The 17,632-nt window shown below is 39.8% G+C and overlaps 1 protein-coding gene and 1 long non-coding RNA gene across 2 annotated transcripts in view; one reads left to right on the top strand and one right to left on the bottom strand.

The window, feature by feature from the left end:
* LOC144996687 (uncharacterized) overlaps positions 1 to 1,018 on the top strand; it is a 102,991-nt gene extending 101,973 nt beyond the window's left edge. The window contains exon 3 of the long non-coding RNA XR_013659557.1: positions 262 to 1,018. This is a non-coding gene — a long non-coding RNA (uncharacterized LOC144996687). The remainder of the gene's footprint in view (positions 1 to 261) is intronic.
* LOC101162429 (zeta-sarcoglycan) overlaps positions 1 to 17,018 on the bottom strand; it is a 450,051-nt gene extending 433,033 nt beyond the window's left edge. Inside the window, exon 1 of the mRNA XM_023960554.2 lies at positions 15,875 to 17,018. Within this exon, the coding sequence (XP_023816322.1) occupies positions 15,875 to 15,913 (39 nt within the window). The 5' untranslated portion in view covers positions 15,914 to 17,018. The remainder of the gene's footprint in view (positions 1 to 15,874) is intronic.
* Positions 17,019 to 17,632: the final 614 nt, after the last annotated feature.

The following is a 17,632-nucleotide window of genomic DNA, read 5'->3' on the forward strand; positions in this document are numbered from 1 at the left end:
CATTGAAAATTGTAGAAAAATGTACGAGGTATGAGGCAAAAGTCTGTATACAAGCTCTGTTGTAATCACTTGCAACTGCCCAACCTGCATCAACAAAACTGAATTAATCAACTGGATGGATTGAAGTGGAGCCAACTGGTTTTAATAAGCGAAACTGAACTTGACTGGCCTGTATTGATTGTTTACAGTGCAAATACTTGCAATTATCACTCTGACTCAAAATCCTTTCCACTGAATGTTTCTTTTGACTTTGATTTTCAGAAAGGTTCATCTCATGAGTGGAAGCAGAGCCTGTGCTTTAGGAGGTACCAGACAGGACAAGATGGAATCTGAAAAGATGAATATTAGCCTGTCATTCCTGTGTCACATCCAAGTCGAAGCAGACCCAGACAGGAGCACATTAAAGATGCAGAGGAATGACAAAGTAAGTGCATTTTGTGTAGAAAGGTTTCCAAATATGGGGATTGTGGTTAGATGGCAGCATTGTTATCTACCTAAAATAAACTGGTTGTTAAAACAATCACAGTATTAGCTGTTGTGATTTATTACAGTTTTTTTAATGGTTGTTCTAAACCGGGCCAGAGTTTGGACACATTCAGAGGAGAAAAAGTGATTGTGTTGGTGAGAGGATCGATCTGCCAGGAAGGAGGTCCAGACAAACAAACAAAAAAAGCGGTTTATAGAAGAAAGGCATGAGATTAGTCGGTGTGAGCAAAGTAGGGATAGATGAAGGCGGACAATTCACCATGGCGACCCCTAAAGCTAGCAGCCGCAAGGAAAAGAAGACGTACAGTTTAGGAATAAAAAGTAGTTTAAGTTGGATACCTCTTTCTTTACAGGATAATTTTATTGATAGTAGCAAACCAGTCGTCATCTTTTAAATGTAACAGATGGAAACTGCCATTAAGTGATATAAATTCCCTACAATCTGACAGAGAAAAACGGGATAATGGTGATGGGGTTTTGCCAAAGTACATTGTAAAAGGTGTATATTTAATGTAAATTTGAAAAGTATTGCTTTTCCTGTTTAAGATCTTGCCAAACTGTTCGAATAATTCAACATGCTCGGAGCCCATGGAAATGGTGCGCCATTGATTTACCACATTTGTGCAAACTCGAATCCCATCTATGATGACCCGGCTATAATGATTTCCATTTTGGTTTGACAAATGATTCCCTGTTTTGGCAGCGCTTTTGGTTTTGCTCGGTTAACTATGTTTTAATTGTTTTTTTGCACCTGCCTGCTTTCTCCATGAGCCGTGTGTTTGGACCCTCTTCAAACTCACAGTGTAAGGTGTACCAACTGGAAATGCGTTCAAATGGTCATTACAATCAGAATTGATACCCTTTACTTTAATTTTACTTAAGTATACATAGACGGGACTACTTTAGTATTTTATTGATACAATCTCTTGTCTCTAAAAATAATATTTTTCATTTACTATCATTGCCCCATTAGGTAAAGCATTTATTCAGCAGACACAGTTAGAGAGGCAGTGATTTGTGAAACTGACAGAAGCACAGGTGACCATTAGCCTGTCATAAATGGATTGGGAACTAATTACCAGATCGTCATTACCCTGTCACTGCTGTACAATTCAAATTTGATTAAAAATGATGTCAAAATGGGACATTTGGTGAATTATCTGGAAAACCGGAATTTTGAATGTGGGACAGTAATACATTCAACACTTTTATTTTATTAACAGAAAAAAAAACGACTTCTATTTTTTTGGGTCATTTTTATGTTTTAAATTCATTTAAATGTTTCTGTATTGTTCTTGTTTCTCTATAAAAGCATTTAAATTGCGTCTCTATATGAGATGGGCAATTCAAAAAGCTGCCTTGCATCAACTTATGCTTGACAATACATATTTAGAAAATGGTGTATTAATCAAATGGGCCCAATTATTCCACAGAATATAAAAATTACTATTCTTGATATAACGGAAGTCCATAGATTTGTTTTGAGACATCTTATGCTAAATATATTAGTTTGGTGCTTCTAAGTTCGGCTAATGCTTTATGGACTCTTCCCCTATTTCCCGCCTAATTAACTCTACTGTAATGATTAGACCAGCTCAATGTTGGACCTGGAATAAAATCTGGTTCCTTAATATACTTTTGTCCATCATCGCTGACACCAGAGCAGCACTAAATTTCCAGTAAGATTTGCGTGGGCTTGCGAAAGCTTTCCCTTAAAAGTAGCCTGTCTCTCAATGGTCTCAAATAATTACTGAAAAAAAGAAACCTCTAGTCGGTAAAAGCCAGTAGATCACATTGATAACCTTTTCTATGGGTTTGGAGGGATTTAAGTGAGCCGGAGACAATCTGGGTTATATGTTGTACAAGGCATGTGAGCTTACATAGGAATTTGAGTGTCAGAGCCACAATCAGAGCAAAAGACCACATGAGGGCTGAGTAATCAAGCAATTTGACACATCAAGGATTAGTAGCCATGAGCTTTGATCACTGCTGATACTAAAATGTGATTTCTCTTGTGCCACATTTCACGGTAGAGTCCTGATAATACTGTTCTCCACAGGACTGTGTAATTAAATTCAGCATAGAGTTTTTTTCATAAAGGCCTGTTAGGTTTGCAAAGGCTTTCAGGTAATTATTTACATAAAGTAAAGTGATAGATTCAATTAAACAAAGACATTTAACAGATTTCTGTGAGTATCTAGAGTTCATTGTTAGTGATTACAATCAATGCAGTAATTTTACGTTTCAATCACTGGTGCATTTATGTTTAATCACCGATAGAATAGAAATGTCGATCCAAATATAGTACAGAGTTTTACTTTTTTTTTACAACATGTTAAAGGGAATTGTTCTGAAAAGCAACTACAGTTCCTCTCTGCTTACTGCTCGTCTGAGGATCCTGGTAGCTTCAGTGCTCATGCAAAAATTACTATCAAGGAAGGCAATCATGCAAGGAGCCATTTCAGGTATTAAGGTATCCATCTCTCCCTTATCTGTATCCACTCCAGCTATCCCAGCTTCTACACCGCAAATACGTGGCTGCTCCACTGCAGAGCCAAAAAGAAAAAAAAAAACAGATAGATACACCAAAATAAGATGAAATGGGTTTTGAAAAACTACCAAAAACTCTCTCCTCTATTTCTAAAGGTTCATGTTTTTTATGGTTAATAAAACACATGAATGTGCAAGGATTCCCCCAGGATTTGTGACCCACAGAATCTTTTCCAATCAACAATACAAAGTAAGATGTTAGAGAACGTTTCAGTTAATGAACCAAAACTAGCTGGATCGTATTTAATGAGGAAAACCATGTGACCAACAGAATTGATTGAAGAAGGGTCTACAGAACAATTACTTAAAAATTAAATTAAAAAAAACAGGCCTGCAGTCTACTTGAATTATCGAGTATAAGAATGGTGAAAAAAATCCAGCAGGTATGCTGTTGACATTGACTCTATTTAGGAACTGGACGGATTGAGTGTGAGGTCAGCCATTGAAAATGACTCACTTCCAGCTCTCACAAATTGAGTCGCAAGTCTTTTGCAGTACAGACGACGGCATTTTGGAACCAGAAATAATCAGTAAACGGTAAATGATCCGAGTCGGGGTGAGTCATGGTTTCAACGGGAACCACTTTCTCCAACCAGGAGTGATCTTGTTGGAGGTCCCCACCCCTAACACTTAAACGGACCTCAGGAGAATCTGATGGTCAAACCTTTTAAATGTTCTACTTGAGACCACATACTTAAATTGAGGCATCGTAGGGCTCAGTTTTTAAATTGGATAACTTGCACTACAGAAAAAAAAAAGGATTAAGATCAAGAAAAACAGGATTACACAGAGCAAGAATGGTTATTCAGACAAAGATAATGATTGAGTAATAGTTGTTTATTTCTCAATAGAGGTTTATGGGGTTTTGTCTTTTTGGAACCAGCGGGTACTTCCTATTTGGAACGCAGGGGGAGGGGAATCTCCTTGTCCAGTTCTAATAAAGAGTCGATGGCTGTTGATGAAGATCCATCCATTCATTTTCTCAACCCGCTGATTCTCCCTTTTCTTTCTTTGTTGGTAATTTTCTCTCAAAATGCTAACAGGAAATTAAAATGTCTGTAAATTGTTTATCAAAACAGCGAGAAATACATCAGAGGTCGACATTTAAAAAAAAAGCAATAGGAGAAAATGTCTTCTCTTTGAGAGTAGCCTAAGCTGCTTTGTCGTTTTTGTAGTCATTGAAGTTGTGTTGTGATGGAGAAGATGAATTTACCATTTAAATCTATAACACATGCCTCTATACACACATAAAAATATGTGTCTTGAGCTTTGTTAAAATCACTGTATTCCAGATAACATGACAAATATTTATTTTAAAAATAGGAAACTGTTCAGTCACACTTTGTATATCATTTTTAATTTCATTGCTTCAATAACAAAAAAGAGGGAAGCAGGATTCTTTCTTTTGCTTCTGTGTTCTGCTGGATGTTTGAGGCTAGACGTGTTTTTGCTCTCGCTTGTGCAAAAATGCCTGCAGCAAAAGAATGCTGCTGTTGCATGAGTTCAACGCGAGGCGGTCAAAACATTCCCTCACGTCAGAACTGGAAAAAAATTTGAGGTGAAATTACCTAGTTGAAAAAAAAGAAAAAAACGTTCCCACAGCGGTATGTTAGCACTGACCTGAGACTTCAGAGGAAAGGCTGAGTGGCAGACAGTGAGGTGAGACACTAGCCAGATGTGTGTTATCTGGAGCCACAGCACCATTAAATAACTGTACAATGTAAGTGTTTCTTGAGGTAGAATTAGAACTGCCCTTCAAAAATGTGCACCTTAGAACCTCTAAGAGCCAAGTTTGTCCGTCACGTTTTCCGTCTCTTACAAAGCATTTTGCATTCTGCTTTGGAGTCGTGCATCCAAACACTCACTCTGTCAATGATCATCTCACTGTGGGTTTTAAATGGGCTTCTGTATCGGCATATCACTTGAAAATCTGCTCCGTTTGTCCCTGGAATTCATTGGCTTCTTGACTCAGCTCTTCTTGAATGTCCACCACACTCTTAATTTTATGCAACTTGCTTATTTTGTCACACCATTTGCCTGCAGAGCGCACAGCATTGGGGGGTGGGGGGGGGGGGGGGGTGGAGGAAAACACAGTCAGTTGTGTCAGTGTCAGTACCACTTAAAGAAATAATTCAATTTGCCCAATTTAGCTAGCAGCTCATTACCCTTGGGTCTGACCCCCAAAACCCATCAGTTTACACACATAGATGACAGAAGAGTTGGTGGTCCTCACTGGCTGTCCCTTTAAACATTTTGTCTGGTTTGATTTAGGCAGAGTGCTTGAATTAAAATGATTTTCACTGGAGAGATTTTGCTCTATAATCCACTTGACAAATCCTTTTTGTCAGATTAAAGCACACATTTAACAACTTTCACTCCAAGTGTCTGAAGATCTAAGGACTTCAAAGCAGGAGCAAAATAACCAGGATTTTCTACTTTTGTTTTGTATGTATGTCAACCAATTTGTTCTGAGTTTCCATTCCTATGGTTAATATAGAACATTTGAGCTATGTGATCCGAAGTCCTTTTTTTAAGGTGTGCACTATCACTTTTTGATGCACGCCCTGCCACCAATGAGAATCGAGTATTCACCAGAACCATGATATAATCAAAGCTGGAATCCAGAAGTTCTTTGCGTCATTTTTTTGTTACATTTGTTTTTCAGCTCTTGTTTCATCGCAAAAATGGTCACATTGGATAGAATCCCCAAAATTTGTACTTATTTGATAATATTTTGCTCATGTATAGTATGATTGGTCACCAGCAGAAGCCATCCCCAGAGTTCTAGCTGCTCTTCAGCTCCCAGCAACCCCAGCGCACACTTCCTGGATGCCGCACACCTTACTAATTCATTCAATCAGCCAAAGTATACTTGCGCTCTGCACTGAGTGAAGCTCAGTGCGCAGTATTGTTTGTGCCACTCTGCCTTCTTTTCTGAGCGTTGTATCTGGATCTGGTCTTCTTTCTCCTGAAACTGTTTGACTGCTGCCTGCCCCGACTCTCGCCTGGATCCTGACTACTCTGTCTTTTCTCTGATGATCTCATGCTTGCTGTTGACCCCTGCCTGCCTGACCCTAATATAGTTTTGTGGACTTTTAGCTGAGCTAATAAACCTGCTGCAATTGGAACCAGCCTGTTCTTGTGACAATGATGGACTTGTAAAGAAAGCACTTACTATGTTTATGCATAGCAGGTTGATGAGAAAGAAAGCCGACAAACTTGTAACATGCCAGGTTCATTGATCCATTCACAAAATCCTTTAATAATTATTTCATTTTAAGCTGTTGTAAAACACTCTTAAAGTACAAAAATAGCAAATAATTTTCAATATATCAAACTTAAGGTTGCCTTTTTTTTCTTCATGATGAAAAAAAAACACATTTCCGATTCCACTGGAATGAAGGCACTTGAAATCCTTTTCTTTGTTCTTTTGTCTGTCGAAGAATTCAGTGGATTACAAATCCGATTTAGTTGCGTTCCGAAAGACCTTTTCATACTTTTTAGACATTTAGTTTGCATGTGATTGTCGAATAAAGCAATTTTGGGGCAAGCATCCAAGCAATCTGTTTCTATTGCTTTAAGGATGTTTTATTCATGATCTGTTTAGAGTTGTGCCACCAAGGTAATAGTCACAGTTTCTTCATAACACAAAGACGAGATAATGGCAAACTCACAAGTACCTAGAGACAAACCTGTATTAGATACTAAGAAACTCAAACAATATAATAAATTATATGTTTGCAATCATGGCAAAACTCATTGTTAGTTGTATTTGTTCCAGGACCATTTATCATCATATAACAGACATGTTGCTAAAATGCCATTTGAACTATGGAATTAAACACTAACCCTTAATGCAGGGGTGTCAAACTCATTTTCACTGAGGGCCACATTAGCAAAGTGGCTGTCCTCAAAAAGCCAGATAGAACTTAAATTTGGTCCGCTTATTAAAACCCACATAACTCTATTAACGAAGGATCAGACTGTCCAAGTGAATAAAGAAAAATAACTTAAAACTGAGTTAGAAAGAACATGTATTACACGTGTAACATTTGACCAAAAAGGGCTGCACACAGCCTTGCATTCAACTGTTGGTTTGATGACAACAATTTGTCTGCATACACACATAAGTCCTGCAAACATTATATACAGTAGCTACGCATAAATAATATGTAATATTTTAATAATTTAAAAACTTTTATGCTCTCGCGGGCCACATACAATGACATGGCGGGGCATATGTGGCCCATGGGCCCGGGGTGTCACATATTGCCTTAATGTGATGAGCGTTACCCTTATACTGATCTGTGCTGCCCGTCAAGCATCTTTAAGGGGCTACATATAAAAAGGGAACTAACTTACAGAGCTTTCTGAACTTTTACATTTAGAGCTCCTACTGACTGGGATTCAAAACTGTGAGGCTTCATTGCTAAGAATCACTGCTACAATTTGGACATAAGCAGCGAACACATATTTCATTCTGCATAGTTTAGCAGAAATAGCATTTCCAGAAATAGTTACTATAGAGACAAGAGCTTTTAAAACAGAAACGTTGATGTTACCTTCAGAAAATTCAGAAACTGAATGCATCTAACTTTAAATTGATAGCTTCCATCAACACAGCTCACGTTGGCTCATCCAGTCAATCATAAATTCTCTATAATATTGTCATAATTTGTTTTTTCTCATTTTGTGTTTCCATGGTTTCTGTTCCAGCTGGCTGTGACTCCTCCCATTTACCTGTGGATCCTGTCGAGCAGTCACAGTTACCTGGTGATCAGCATTAGCATATAGGGAATTATCTCCTTGTCTTCGGTGTTGGTTTGTTTGTGTATGCTCAAGTTCTCTGCCTAATTCTATGAAGTTATTAGTTTTGTTGTATCCCTTTTATGCCTTTTCCCCACTATATGTGTGGTGAGTTTTTCGGAAAATTCATGAGACTCTGTTATGTCTTTGCTTGTGGTGCTTCCCTCCATCTGGGTTCTGAAATATTTCATCTTTTTTTTCATTTTTTTGTAAAAAAAAAAAAAGAAGGTAGATTTTGTTTCCTCTGTTTTTGTTTCTTTTTAAAGCTTTTTTTAAAAAATATATGTAAGTATCCCAGTTACTGTACCTGGAAGTGGCAGCAAACAAACTTCCGGAGGAGGGAACGACTACAAAAAACTCACAACTCAAAGGCCCAAACTTATCACTTCCAGGAATGTAAATAGTGATGTAAAAATCACAGCCGGAAGAGAATACCGCCAGTGGCCTCTTTTCAAAAAAGATCACATGCATGCCAGGGTGAGAGGGTTGAACAGAGTGAATTGTGTCAGTGTGCCACTATGCAGCTCAAAAAGCTGTCCTTACAAGAATGTGTGTGCACGCACAGCCTCTAAAGGCTGGAAGTTAACCTTTAGAAAGGCAACATTAGCCTTATAGAAAATAAACCTTTAAACAGGAGATAAACACACTAAAATGCACCTACACAAACACAAGCCGGTTGTTGGTAGATTGTAGGCGAAGACTGATTTAAAACACACACGCATGTGATATACATATATATATATATATATATATATATATATATATATATATATATATATATATATATATATATATATATATATATATATATATATATATATATATACATATATACATACATAGACACTGTATATAGTTGGAATGGAAGTGACCCTCTGAAAAAGCAAGTAATTACCAGAAAAACTGACAAGTGGACCAGTGAAACAAGAGCTAATGGGCATAAAATGAATGCGTCTGACCATGTGCATATGCATTGCCCATTTAGTGTTTTATGAGAGCCAAAAATAAAATCCCAGCAATTGGCTGCCGCAGTTGCAGTGGAATTCTAGTGTTTTACTCTTGTGTTAAATAAAGTGAACATATGAACCCTCAGGAAAGTGCTACAGGACAATAAAAGCCAGCAGACTGGAAAACAGCACATCACTAAAGTCACAATTACAAATTGACTGAGCAATAATTTCTCTTGTTTCTTTACATAAGTGCAAAACGTCTGTCCTGCTGCCTTAGTTGGTCTTCAATGTATTGTACATTTTACTGTCCCTCTTAATGCAAATGTATATATATATATATATATATATATATATATGTTTGTTTGTTTTTTTACAATACACTAAATATGCACTGTCCTTTTCACCTAGATTTAAACTACCTGGGCGGGGGGAGCCTCCTATGAGATAATTACTGAATGGATAATTATGTTTCAGCTGGGAACAAGTTATTCAACCCTAATTGATGGAGTGATTCTGCACTCGTAAAAATGTCCACATGTTTCAGAAGAGTGATGGCATGCTTTAGGAAAAAACAGAGATGACCTTATAAATTAAGGTTGGGTTCAGCACTGTCCAAACTGAAAGTAAGAAGGCTGACTGTAAAAAACTAGATAGTTCATCTTGATACTAGAAACATTATTACATCCAGTTGCCCTTTCCATACATCCTCTCTTGCTCGTTAGGATTAGCCAACAACGGGTCAGCAGTTTTTATTTTAAGATTAAGCTGCTGAGTTTTTTCCCTCACTTTTATTGTACACATTTTGTAAAGTCTGCATCGGTGGATGAGGTCTATGTGGTTCTATCCCAGTGGCCCTGTAATCAGATTCACATGCAGCTGTTGGGATTTTTATGTGCCAGTGGGCAAAGCTTTGTTCCAAATGTGATGCGCCACACAGTTATCTTAATGCATTACACATATCTGCAAGGAATTCAAACAGGAAATGTACTTTATAAGTCTTAAAGGCTCGAAGTGTGGCATTGAAATGCCATGCTGTGCAGCAATCACACTGACACATTTAACAAAGTCGAATCTCAGTAATGTGTTTTCTGTGTCGGGGGTAAGGGATTACAAAGTAACGGATTACTGTAATTAAATTACTTTTGTCAGTAACGGAGGAACGTAACGAATTACAGTTCAAATTTCGAAAATAATTTAAAGTACTGGACTATAGAAACCCTCGTTACTTTGTTACTTATGGTTTTGTAGGTGTTGACATTTTCTCTTAGTTAAATGAAATAAAACAGAGATTCATTAAAAAAAAAACAGATACTGGCGCATACGCGCATGCATACGCAGATTTAGGGATATGTGAAAGTAAAGACCCATTTTTCACACTGTTGTCTGATTCAGATGAAGACAGCTTATGTCTTGAACCAGGTTTATTCTTTTCATGCGGTCATTGCTTTAAAAATAAAGTTAAATGAAAGACAAGAGGATCTAGATTGTCCAAACTGTTTTTCCACTGAGAATCTGTACATGAGAGGAAAAAAAAGTAAAGTAACGAGTAGTGAATTACTTTTTCAAATGTAATGAGTAACAATTCAATTACAATTTTCATCCAGTAACTAAGTAAAGTAATCCATTACTTTTTAGAAGTCATTTCCCCCAACACTGTTTGTGTTACACGGGAGTGCATTAAGTTATCACTTCACATGGTTTTGAGGTCATGGCATAACTTAACAGAAATGATGATACACAGATGAGAAATAGTGTGCCTGAAGGTTAGAGAAGCATGCTTTGTGGCTGTCTTGGAAAAAAAAAAAGTGAATGAGTAATGTTCTCCCATCCCTCAACAACTATTGTTAAAGTGTCCTTGGAAAGAGGCACTGAACCCCCAGTTGCTCAGATTAAGCTGTTCAGTGGCCAGAAATGCTGAACCGTGTCTGCCCTGGTTGGTTAGCAAACAGGCCTGAGTGAAAGAGAACAAGCAGAGAGGGTTAACAGCCATCCTGCAAAATGCCCTGTTGCTTCAACTGAGTCTTTATTTTGTCAGACACTTGAGCCGATAATAAGCCATTACTTTGGATTTTTCTTTGTCTCCAAATTTCAAGAGCTTTGTTGTTTTTAATGTTTGACATCCACAATGACTAGGCATGGCGGCTCATCCCTGCTCCCCGAGATCTGACTGCCACCTTGCTTGTTTTTCAAAAATCCATGTCCCGGTTGCTGCTGATTATATGGATGAAGCGGCTGGGTAGCTCGGTTGGTAAGGTGGGAAGCTACCATGCAGGAAACCAGGGTTCGATTCCCGGAGGGGAATGAGCAATGGTACTGGGGGCAATTACCATATCAATGGCGAGCAGTTAACATCACCCAGTGAGGGTCCTTAGGCAAGACCCTTAACGCTACTGCCTCCCGAGCGCGGTTTCGGCTGCAGCTCACCGCTCCCCAAGGGGATGGGTCAAATGCGGAGAAAGAATTTCCCTTCGTGGGATAAAATACAGTGTATAAAAAAAAAAAAAAAAAAGTGTGTTTAGAGCCTGGAGTCACCTAATAATCAGGAAGCTGGTGCAGATGACTGCTGATGATCAAGTAAGGTGGTGGGTCAGGTTTTCTCTGGATCAGGTTTGGACAATTAGGAATCGAATAAATAAAGTCCTTGAGCATTTATTTATTTCATCATATTCTGTGGCACAAGTTTCTTTTTCTTTTCAATTAGGTCAAGAGCCTCTGATCAAGAAGGTCAAACTTTACCTGCCCGCCTTTTTTCTACTGCATACAATTTATAGTGCAGCTATTACGAGAGATCAATAGCACTTAAACTGCTCCACTGATATTGAAACCTGCTTTGATTTACAAGCAAACAGATCCTTAGTCAAGTCCAAAGAAAAACAACAAATATATATGCACAAATGTGCGCCAGGACTTGACCAGTGTTTTTTTCAAGCCTTGATCTTTTTCCATCTATGTCTTTTATCTCTGAAACCGGCTTGGAAGACTCCACGCACACAGACACACACCCAGAGACCAGGCGCACACTGAGGAGAAGCTGCATTTTCATTAGGCTATATCTGTTTTGTTGGCAGCTTACGTTTCAAAGTTTAAAAGTCAGCCAAACGTCCAAAAAAAGTACTCTCAGTGATGACAAATTCAACATGCTAGAGAAGGATTTTTACATTTTTGGATAAACGCGTCAAAATGCAGCCACACATGAAAATACACAGGTAGGCTAGTCTTGACCTTGCATTGGCCAAACACCTATAAGTGCAATGGAAAACATAATGTGTGTCCTTTAGAGCCGCGGTCCCCCATTCCCCGGGCCGCGGACCAGTACCAGTCCGTGGGTCATTTGGTACCGGGCCGCACAGAAAGAATAAATAACTTGCATTACTTCCGTTTTATTTATTTCTGAATCTGAAAGATGTTTTATTTTGAAAAATGGCCCCATTCTCTGTTACATCCGTCTATGATGTCACTCTTGACGCAGGCCAATTCGCTCTTCTCGGTCACGTGAAAGGATAACGCTAAAATAAAACCCAGGTGTAAGCAAAATGAATAAAAAAACAAACATCTTTGGAAAGTTTATTTGCCAAGGGGAAAACGGCCAAGCTAGGAGACAGAAGAGGAGCCTTCGACTTACAAAAAAGAAAGCTACATTTAATAGACAGTATCAGGAGTCCAACTTAAAATACAAATTTATCCTAACGGGAGATTCCCACGCAGCATTTAGCATTGTGGTGAGTCGGATTTTTTATGCACTTTGTCAAACTTTGTATTTGTGGTGTATCTTATTTTGAAGGCATGTTTAGATGTTACCAAAGCGACCAGAGAGTTTTGCGGGCAGAGAGGACGTTGCTCATGTCATACTTCGGGTTTATTATGTTTAGAAAATACCACAGAAAATACCTATGCAATGTACAATGTTGTGCGTGTCAAAAGAAAAGCTCAGAGTTCGTCTTACCACGTCTCTCTGCCTCTATTGCAACGTTGCTACCGTATTTGTCCGTCACATTTGAAATGTCGGTCTGTGAGAATTTTGGCTGACATCTAACCGGTCGGTGGCGCAATAAAGTCTGGGGACCGCTGCTTTAGAGTGCTTCCTACAAATGATTCAAACCTTGATGATGGTCAACCCTACCAAGGACATGGAATGAGCTCTCCACAAAACAAGCATACATGGATGAAGGAAATAGATGGACAAGCAGCAGAGAGTGCAAATCGTTTAAACCTAATCGGCAGTGATGCACTCACACTACCAAGGCTGACATTTGATTGCAAACCTTGGAGCGCTGTTACTTGAGGGTTTAGAAGCCAGTCAACAAGAGTATAAAATTTTAGGTTTCAGGAAATTGGGGCTTTTGGGATTCAAGAGCCTGAATGGTGTTTTTCTCATCCCATCATAAAGTGACATTTTTGGGAAATGAGAGAGGCTTTGAAAGGATTGCAATATCTGTCAAACAAACATGATTAGATTCTTATAAAAAACAATGATAGCAAGGACATTACTTTTTTCGTACTAGCACTGACTGTGAGGATTGTTTCTTTTTTTTGTTTTTTTGTTTCAGCCACCATATCTTGGTTCTTGTAATGTTTTTTTTTTGTTCTGTCATACTCTCACCTGGTTTCATTAGCTAATTATCCACAGCTGTTTATCGTTACGGTCAGTCCTCTCCACCGTAGTCAAGTGTCAACTTTTCAGCTAAGTTTGGTCAAATCTTCTATTGTCAAACTATTTGTTTCGTCCTTTTGGGTCCAAAACCACCAGTTCTTGACAGTGATGATTTTTCAAGACTTGCCCTTGAAAATTTAGACGTTCATTTATCGTTTGCTCTGACTTCTTTTCTTTTTTATGTATGTTTTGTTTATCATTATTTTTATGTTTAGTCTCGATGAATCGCACGTAAAATTATTTTAGGCGTGCATTTTAATCGTCAGCTTTCTTGAGTGAATAAAGAAAAATGGTTGGACACAAGACTTTATTATAAGAAAGGTTCAAGTAAGAAAGAAAGGTTCCCTCTTTAGAGGAAGGTCAGTTTTCCTTGAATTTGCAGTTCTATCCATTCGACTGCCAACGATTATCAAACCAAAGCTGTCAAACTGAGGTATATGTTTGTGCTTTGGTGATTACAGAGGTTCTGACAAGAGTAGACATTGAAGAATCCCGGTTTTCCTCACACCTGCAGACTCTAGAAAAGTCCTTTCTAAATTTAACTTTTTATTAGGTCCTGTTTAGGAGACCTATATTTTTTTGACTGCAGTACATTTTTCTTTATGACTGTTTTAATTTGTTGTTTCCTGATACTTTCCTGTGCAAATATTTTTTTCCAAAATCATGTCAACAACAATAAAAAGAAATCCCACAATTGTTGTCAGAAACCCTCCTCCTCTACACATCATGACCATCTAGTATCAGAAAATGTCATTTTTGAGCCAGAACGAATACTTATCTTTTGAATCTTTAAGTAGACTCACACTGCCTTCACACAGCATTTGAGTCTATTTGATCCCATGAAATTCAAGCTGAAACGTCAAACCATCGGAGGATTGTCATCCATTTGCTGAGTAATTCTGTCGCTATTGGTTAACCCACGGCGCCTCTCCACATTACAGAACCGGTGAGACTTTAGTATATTTTACAAAAAAGGTGTGACCACTCTGACCTTCCTGAAAGACCCGCTCCAATGAAAATAGTGTTTTTAACATGTTCTTGTGGCATTTGTCTGACAATGGAGGACATATATAAATAAAATTAAGGTGAATATTCGTTTTTTTTTTTTTTTATTAAAACTGTTGTGAATAAGGAGCAGACAAAAATATTTCCATTTAAAAAAGGTTGTAACAGTGGTGCAGGTGCTGCAATCATCAGCCAGAAGCTCCGTGCTCCACTTCATTCTGATGCATCCATGACAAATAGATCCATTCACATCTCCTTTTTCCTTATCTGAGCTGACATCTGGCTCAAAACTGTACGGCTGCACAGCTCCAATATTGGTCGCCACTTTTGTTGTACTGGTAATGTGAGTTTGGAATTGTAAGGGGCTGTAAGCTAGTTGAAGAGAGTGTAAACGCATGGATGATGGGGAATCAAGGAAGCGTTACTCTTCTTATTTTCTTTTCTCTAACCTTTCTTTTAAAGTATATTTTATAATGGTTATGTATGATTTTAATCTTTGCACTGTTATGTATTGTGATTTTAATGCATTTTCCTGTTTTGTGAAGCACTTTGAATTACTTTCTGTACGAATAGTGCTATACAAATAAACTCGGCTTGCCGTGCCGTGCCTTACTCTGCACCAACAGTTCCACTTACAACTCAGGGGCATATATCTAACGAACTCCTGCCACGCTGAAAGAAACTATGTCCTAAAAACGACTGAGGTTTTTTGATTTTGCCTAAAAACTGCATAATCATAGATAAAAGTCCACTGGGAGTGCTTTTACAACCAATCAAAAGAGGATTGGAGTGAGACTCTAACTGTTCCGGACTTGTCAAATTGAAAACAAAGAGCTATAACAGGAAATATGTTATCTTTACACTTGTGGGAAATCATGCACAATGAGCCTACAATCTATGCTGTTTCTTCCTGACATTTAGCAAAAGTTAACTTTACTTGAAAACCAAATGATGCGAGCGTTAGAATGACAATAAAAAGAAAACTAATCAGCAGTGGCAACAAGGCAGAGGCAGATGACAGATTCACAAACACCTTCTTTGTCTCTTTTCATATCTCTTCTGAGACCCTCTGCACACAAGATGCTCTGCCTTTAGGCAAATCACTCTTTTTTATGGAATTCCCCATTAACAACCCAGTTATATTCAGACAGCACTCATTATTCTTGGGCTATCTCGTTGCTTTCATGTGCTCCTGAGGAGATGTTACCAGCTGATTTTTGGGGTGAACTTTTAGCTTCCAAAAACCACCAATTTATACCAGTTTAACGCCCTCATCGGCAGTCCCTCACTTGTTGATAAGGTCAGCAAGCAGCCAACCAGGTAGACATCCCCAAGTCAACCAGCACAGCCATCCATCCATCCATCCAAGGGAACAGAGCGACCTGACAAGTGCGCACCTCCCGGCCCCCGCAGGTCAGCAGCTTACCTTGAGCGCCTCTATGTCCAAAGACGCCGACTGGTCCATGACTGTGAAGAGCGGCAAGTATAACAAAGGTCCCAGAGACGCAGAGGATCATAGGGGGACAGGTTAAAACCCTAAACCTCCCCCCAACCCCCTAAGAAAAGTTGAGGAGGTCTCTAGAGTCCCAAACTCAGCCGCAGCATCCCTGAGCTGATGCCGGTGTCCGCCTCGTTAATAATCCAGTCGGGCGACGGTTTTTTTCGGTGTCAGGCGTCCCTCTGTGTCCCTTAGTAAAACCAGGACTCCACGCCAAGAAAGAGCCTCCACCAACCCCCCTCCGTCCCCGGCTCTGCCCGTGCCGGGAACCGGGAGAGCAGAAAGTAAGTGGGAAAGCAACGCAGACGCGCGTAATGCTTTCAGCAGGAGGCTTTGCGCACTTGTCGATCCAGCAGGTGATTTGTGGGTGCTGTTACATCTGACTGAGAGTCCCCCCTGTCTTCCTCTCTGCTGGAATGAAGCCGGGACTGAGGCTCCCCTCCCCGCCCGCCCCCTTCACAGCCGGTCAGCGCAGAAATCCCGTTGTGTCCCGTTGGTTTCCGGTGGACGAGCCTCTGCCTCTGCTCTTGCGGCGGAATGGGAAACGTCCGGATCACACAGATGATATTCAGCTTTGCATGGGCGACTTCCATGCGGCAAACCGCCAGAGAGATCAGCTCTCCCCCCCAGAAAGAGAAAGAAGAGAGAATGAGAGAGAGAGAGAGAGAGAGAGAGAGGTGCTGAGGAGAGGAGATGGAGAGAGCAGCTGGAGTTGAGAAGGGAGGAGAGACGGAGGGAAGGCTGCTGTATATTATTTCAATGACTGACGTGTGTGTGTTGGCAGGGAGGGGGTGCGCTCCTCTAATCAACTAGATGAATCGACAATGCCTCTTTGCCACTGAAGTCAGGGGAGATTTAAATGCAGACTCTGTCGGGAGAGGGTTGTTGCAGAAAGTCTGTGTCTTCCTGGAGCTGCTGCGTTATTTTCTGAACACGCTGGAGTTGATACAGTCCGCCTCCGTCAGGATGTGGGAGCAGGACACTTCCCCAGTGGGCTGACTACCTTCGTGCGCGGACAAAAGTTCTCTTCTGTTGGGCGTCATGGCGCAATCTGTTCCAATCCTTCTCGCGCGTAATTGGATGTCGCCGCCTGCCGACCACCGGCACGTTTCATTATTCCTAACACACATTTTGAAAAGTGCCAGTGTGTGTAGGCGCGCGTGTGCAGGTGTGTGTTTGGAGGGGGGGGGGGGGGGGGGGGGGGGGGGGGGGGGCAGGCAGGGATGATGGGAAAATCTGGAAAGAAGAGAACATTTCTAGAATGCAGGGATGAGAGGCTTCTTAGTGGAGAAGCTAAAGAAAAGTGGGAAGTTGAAGAGATAATAATAGCAGGAATAAGAAACTGGTGTGTTTATCTTACAAAAAGGCAACTCGTAAGATCTTGTAAAAACATTTGAATCGACATTTTCTAGAAGTGTGAGAATTTCCTTCAGGTTTCAGTAGAAAGCTTTCATTTTGTTGTGATATTGTGTAGCTGTTTGGTTGTGTCTCTGTGTGGTGCTAAGCATCTGTCCATGCTCCTCCTGATGAGTGACAGCTGGGATAGGCTCCAGCAGACCCTCCTGACCTGGTGAGGGAAGAGGCGAACGTGGTGGATGAATGACACCTGCAGCAGAAAGCAGCCATGCTGGTTCTGAGATCTTCTCAGATTTTCCTTGTAGAACATGTTTCCCAGCTGTCAGGAGT

The sequence above is a fragment of the Oryzias latipes genome, chromosome 1 (genome assembly GCF_053564925.1).
Source record: "Oryzias latipes strain Hd-rR chromosome 1, Olatipes_Hd-rR_3.1".
Taxonomy (NCBI): domain Eukaryota; kingdom Metazoa; phylum Chordata; class Actinopteri; order Beloniformes; family Adrianichthyidae; genus Oryzias; species Oryzias latipes.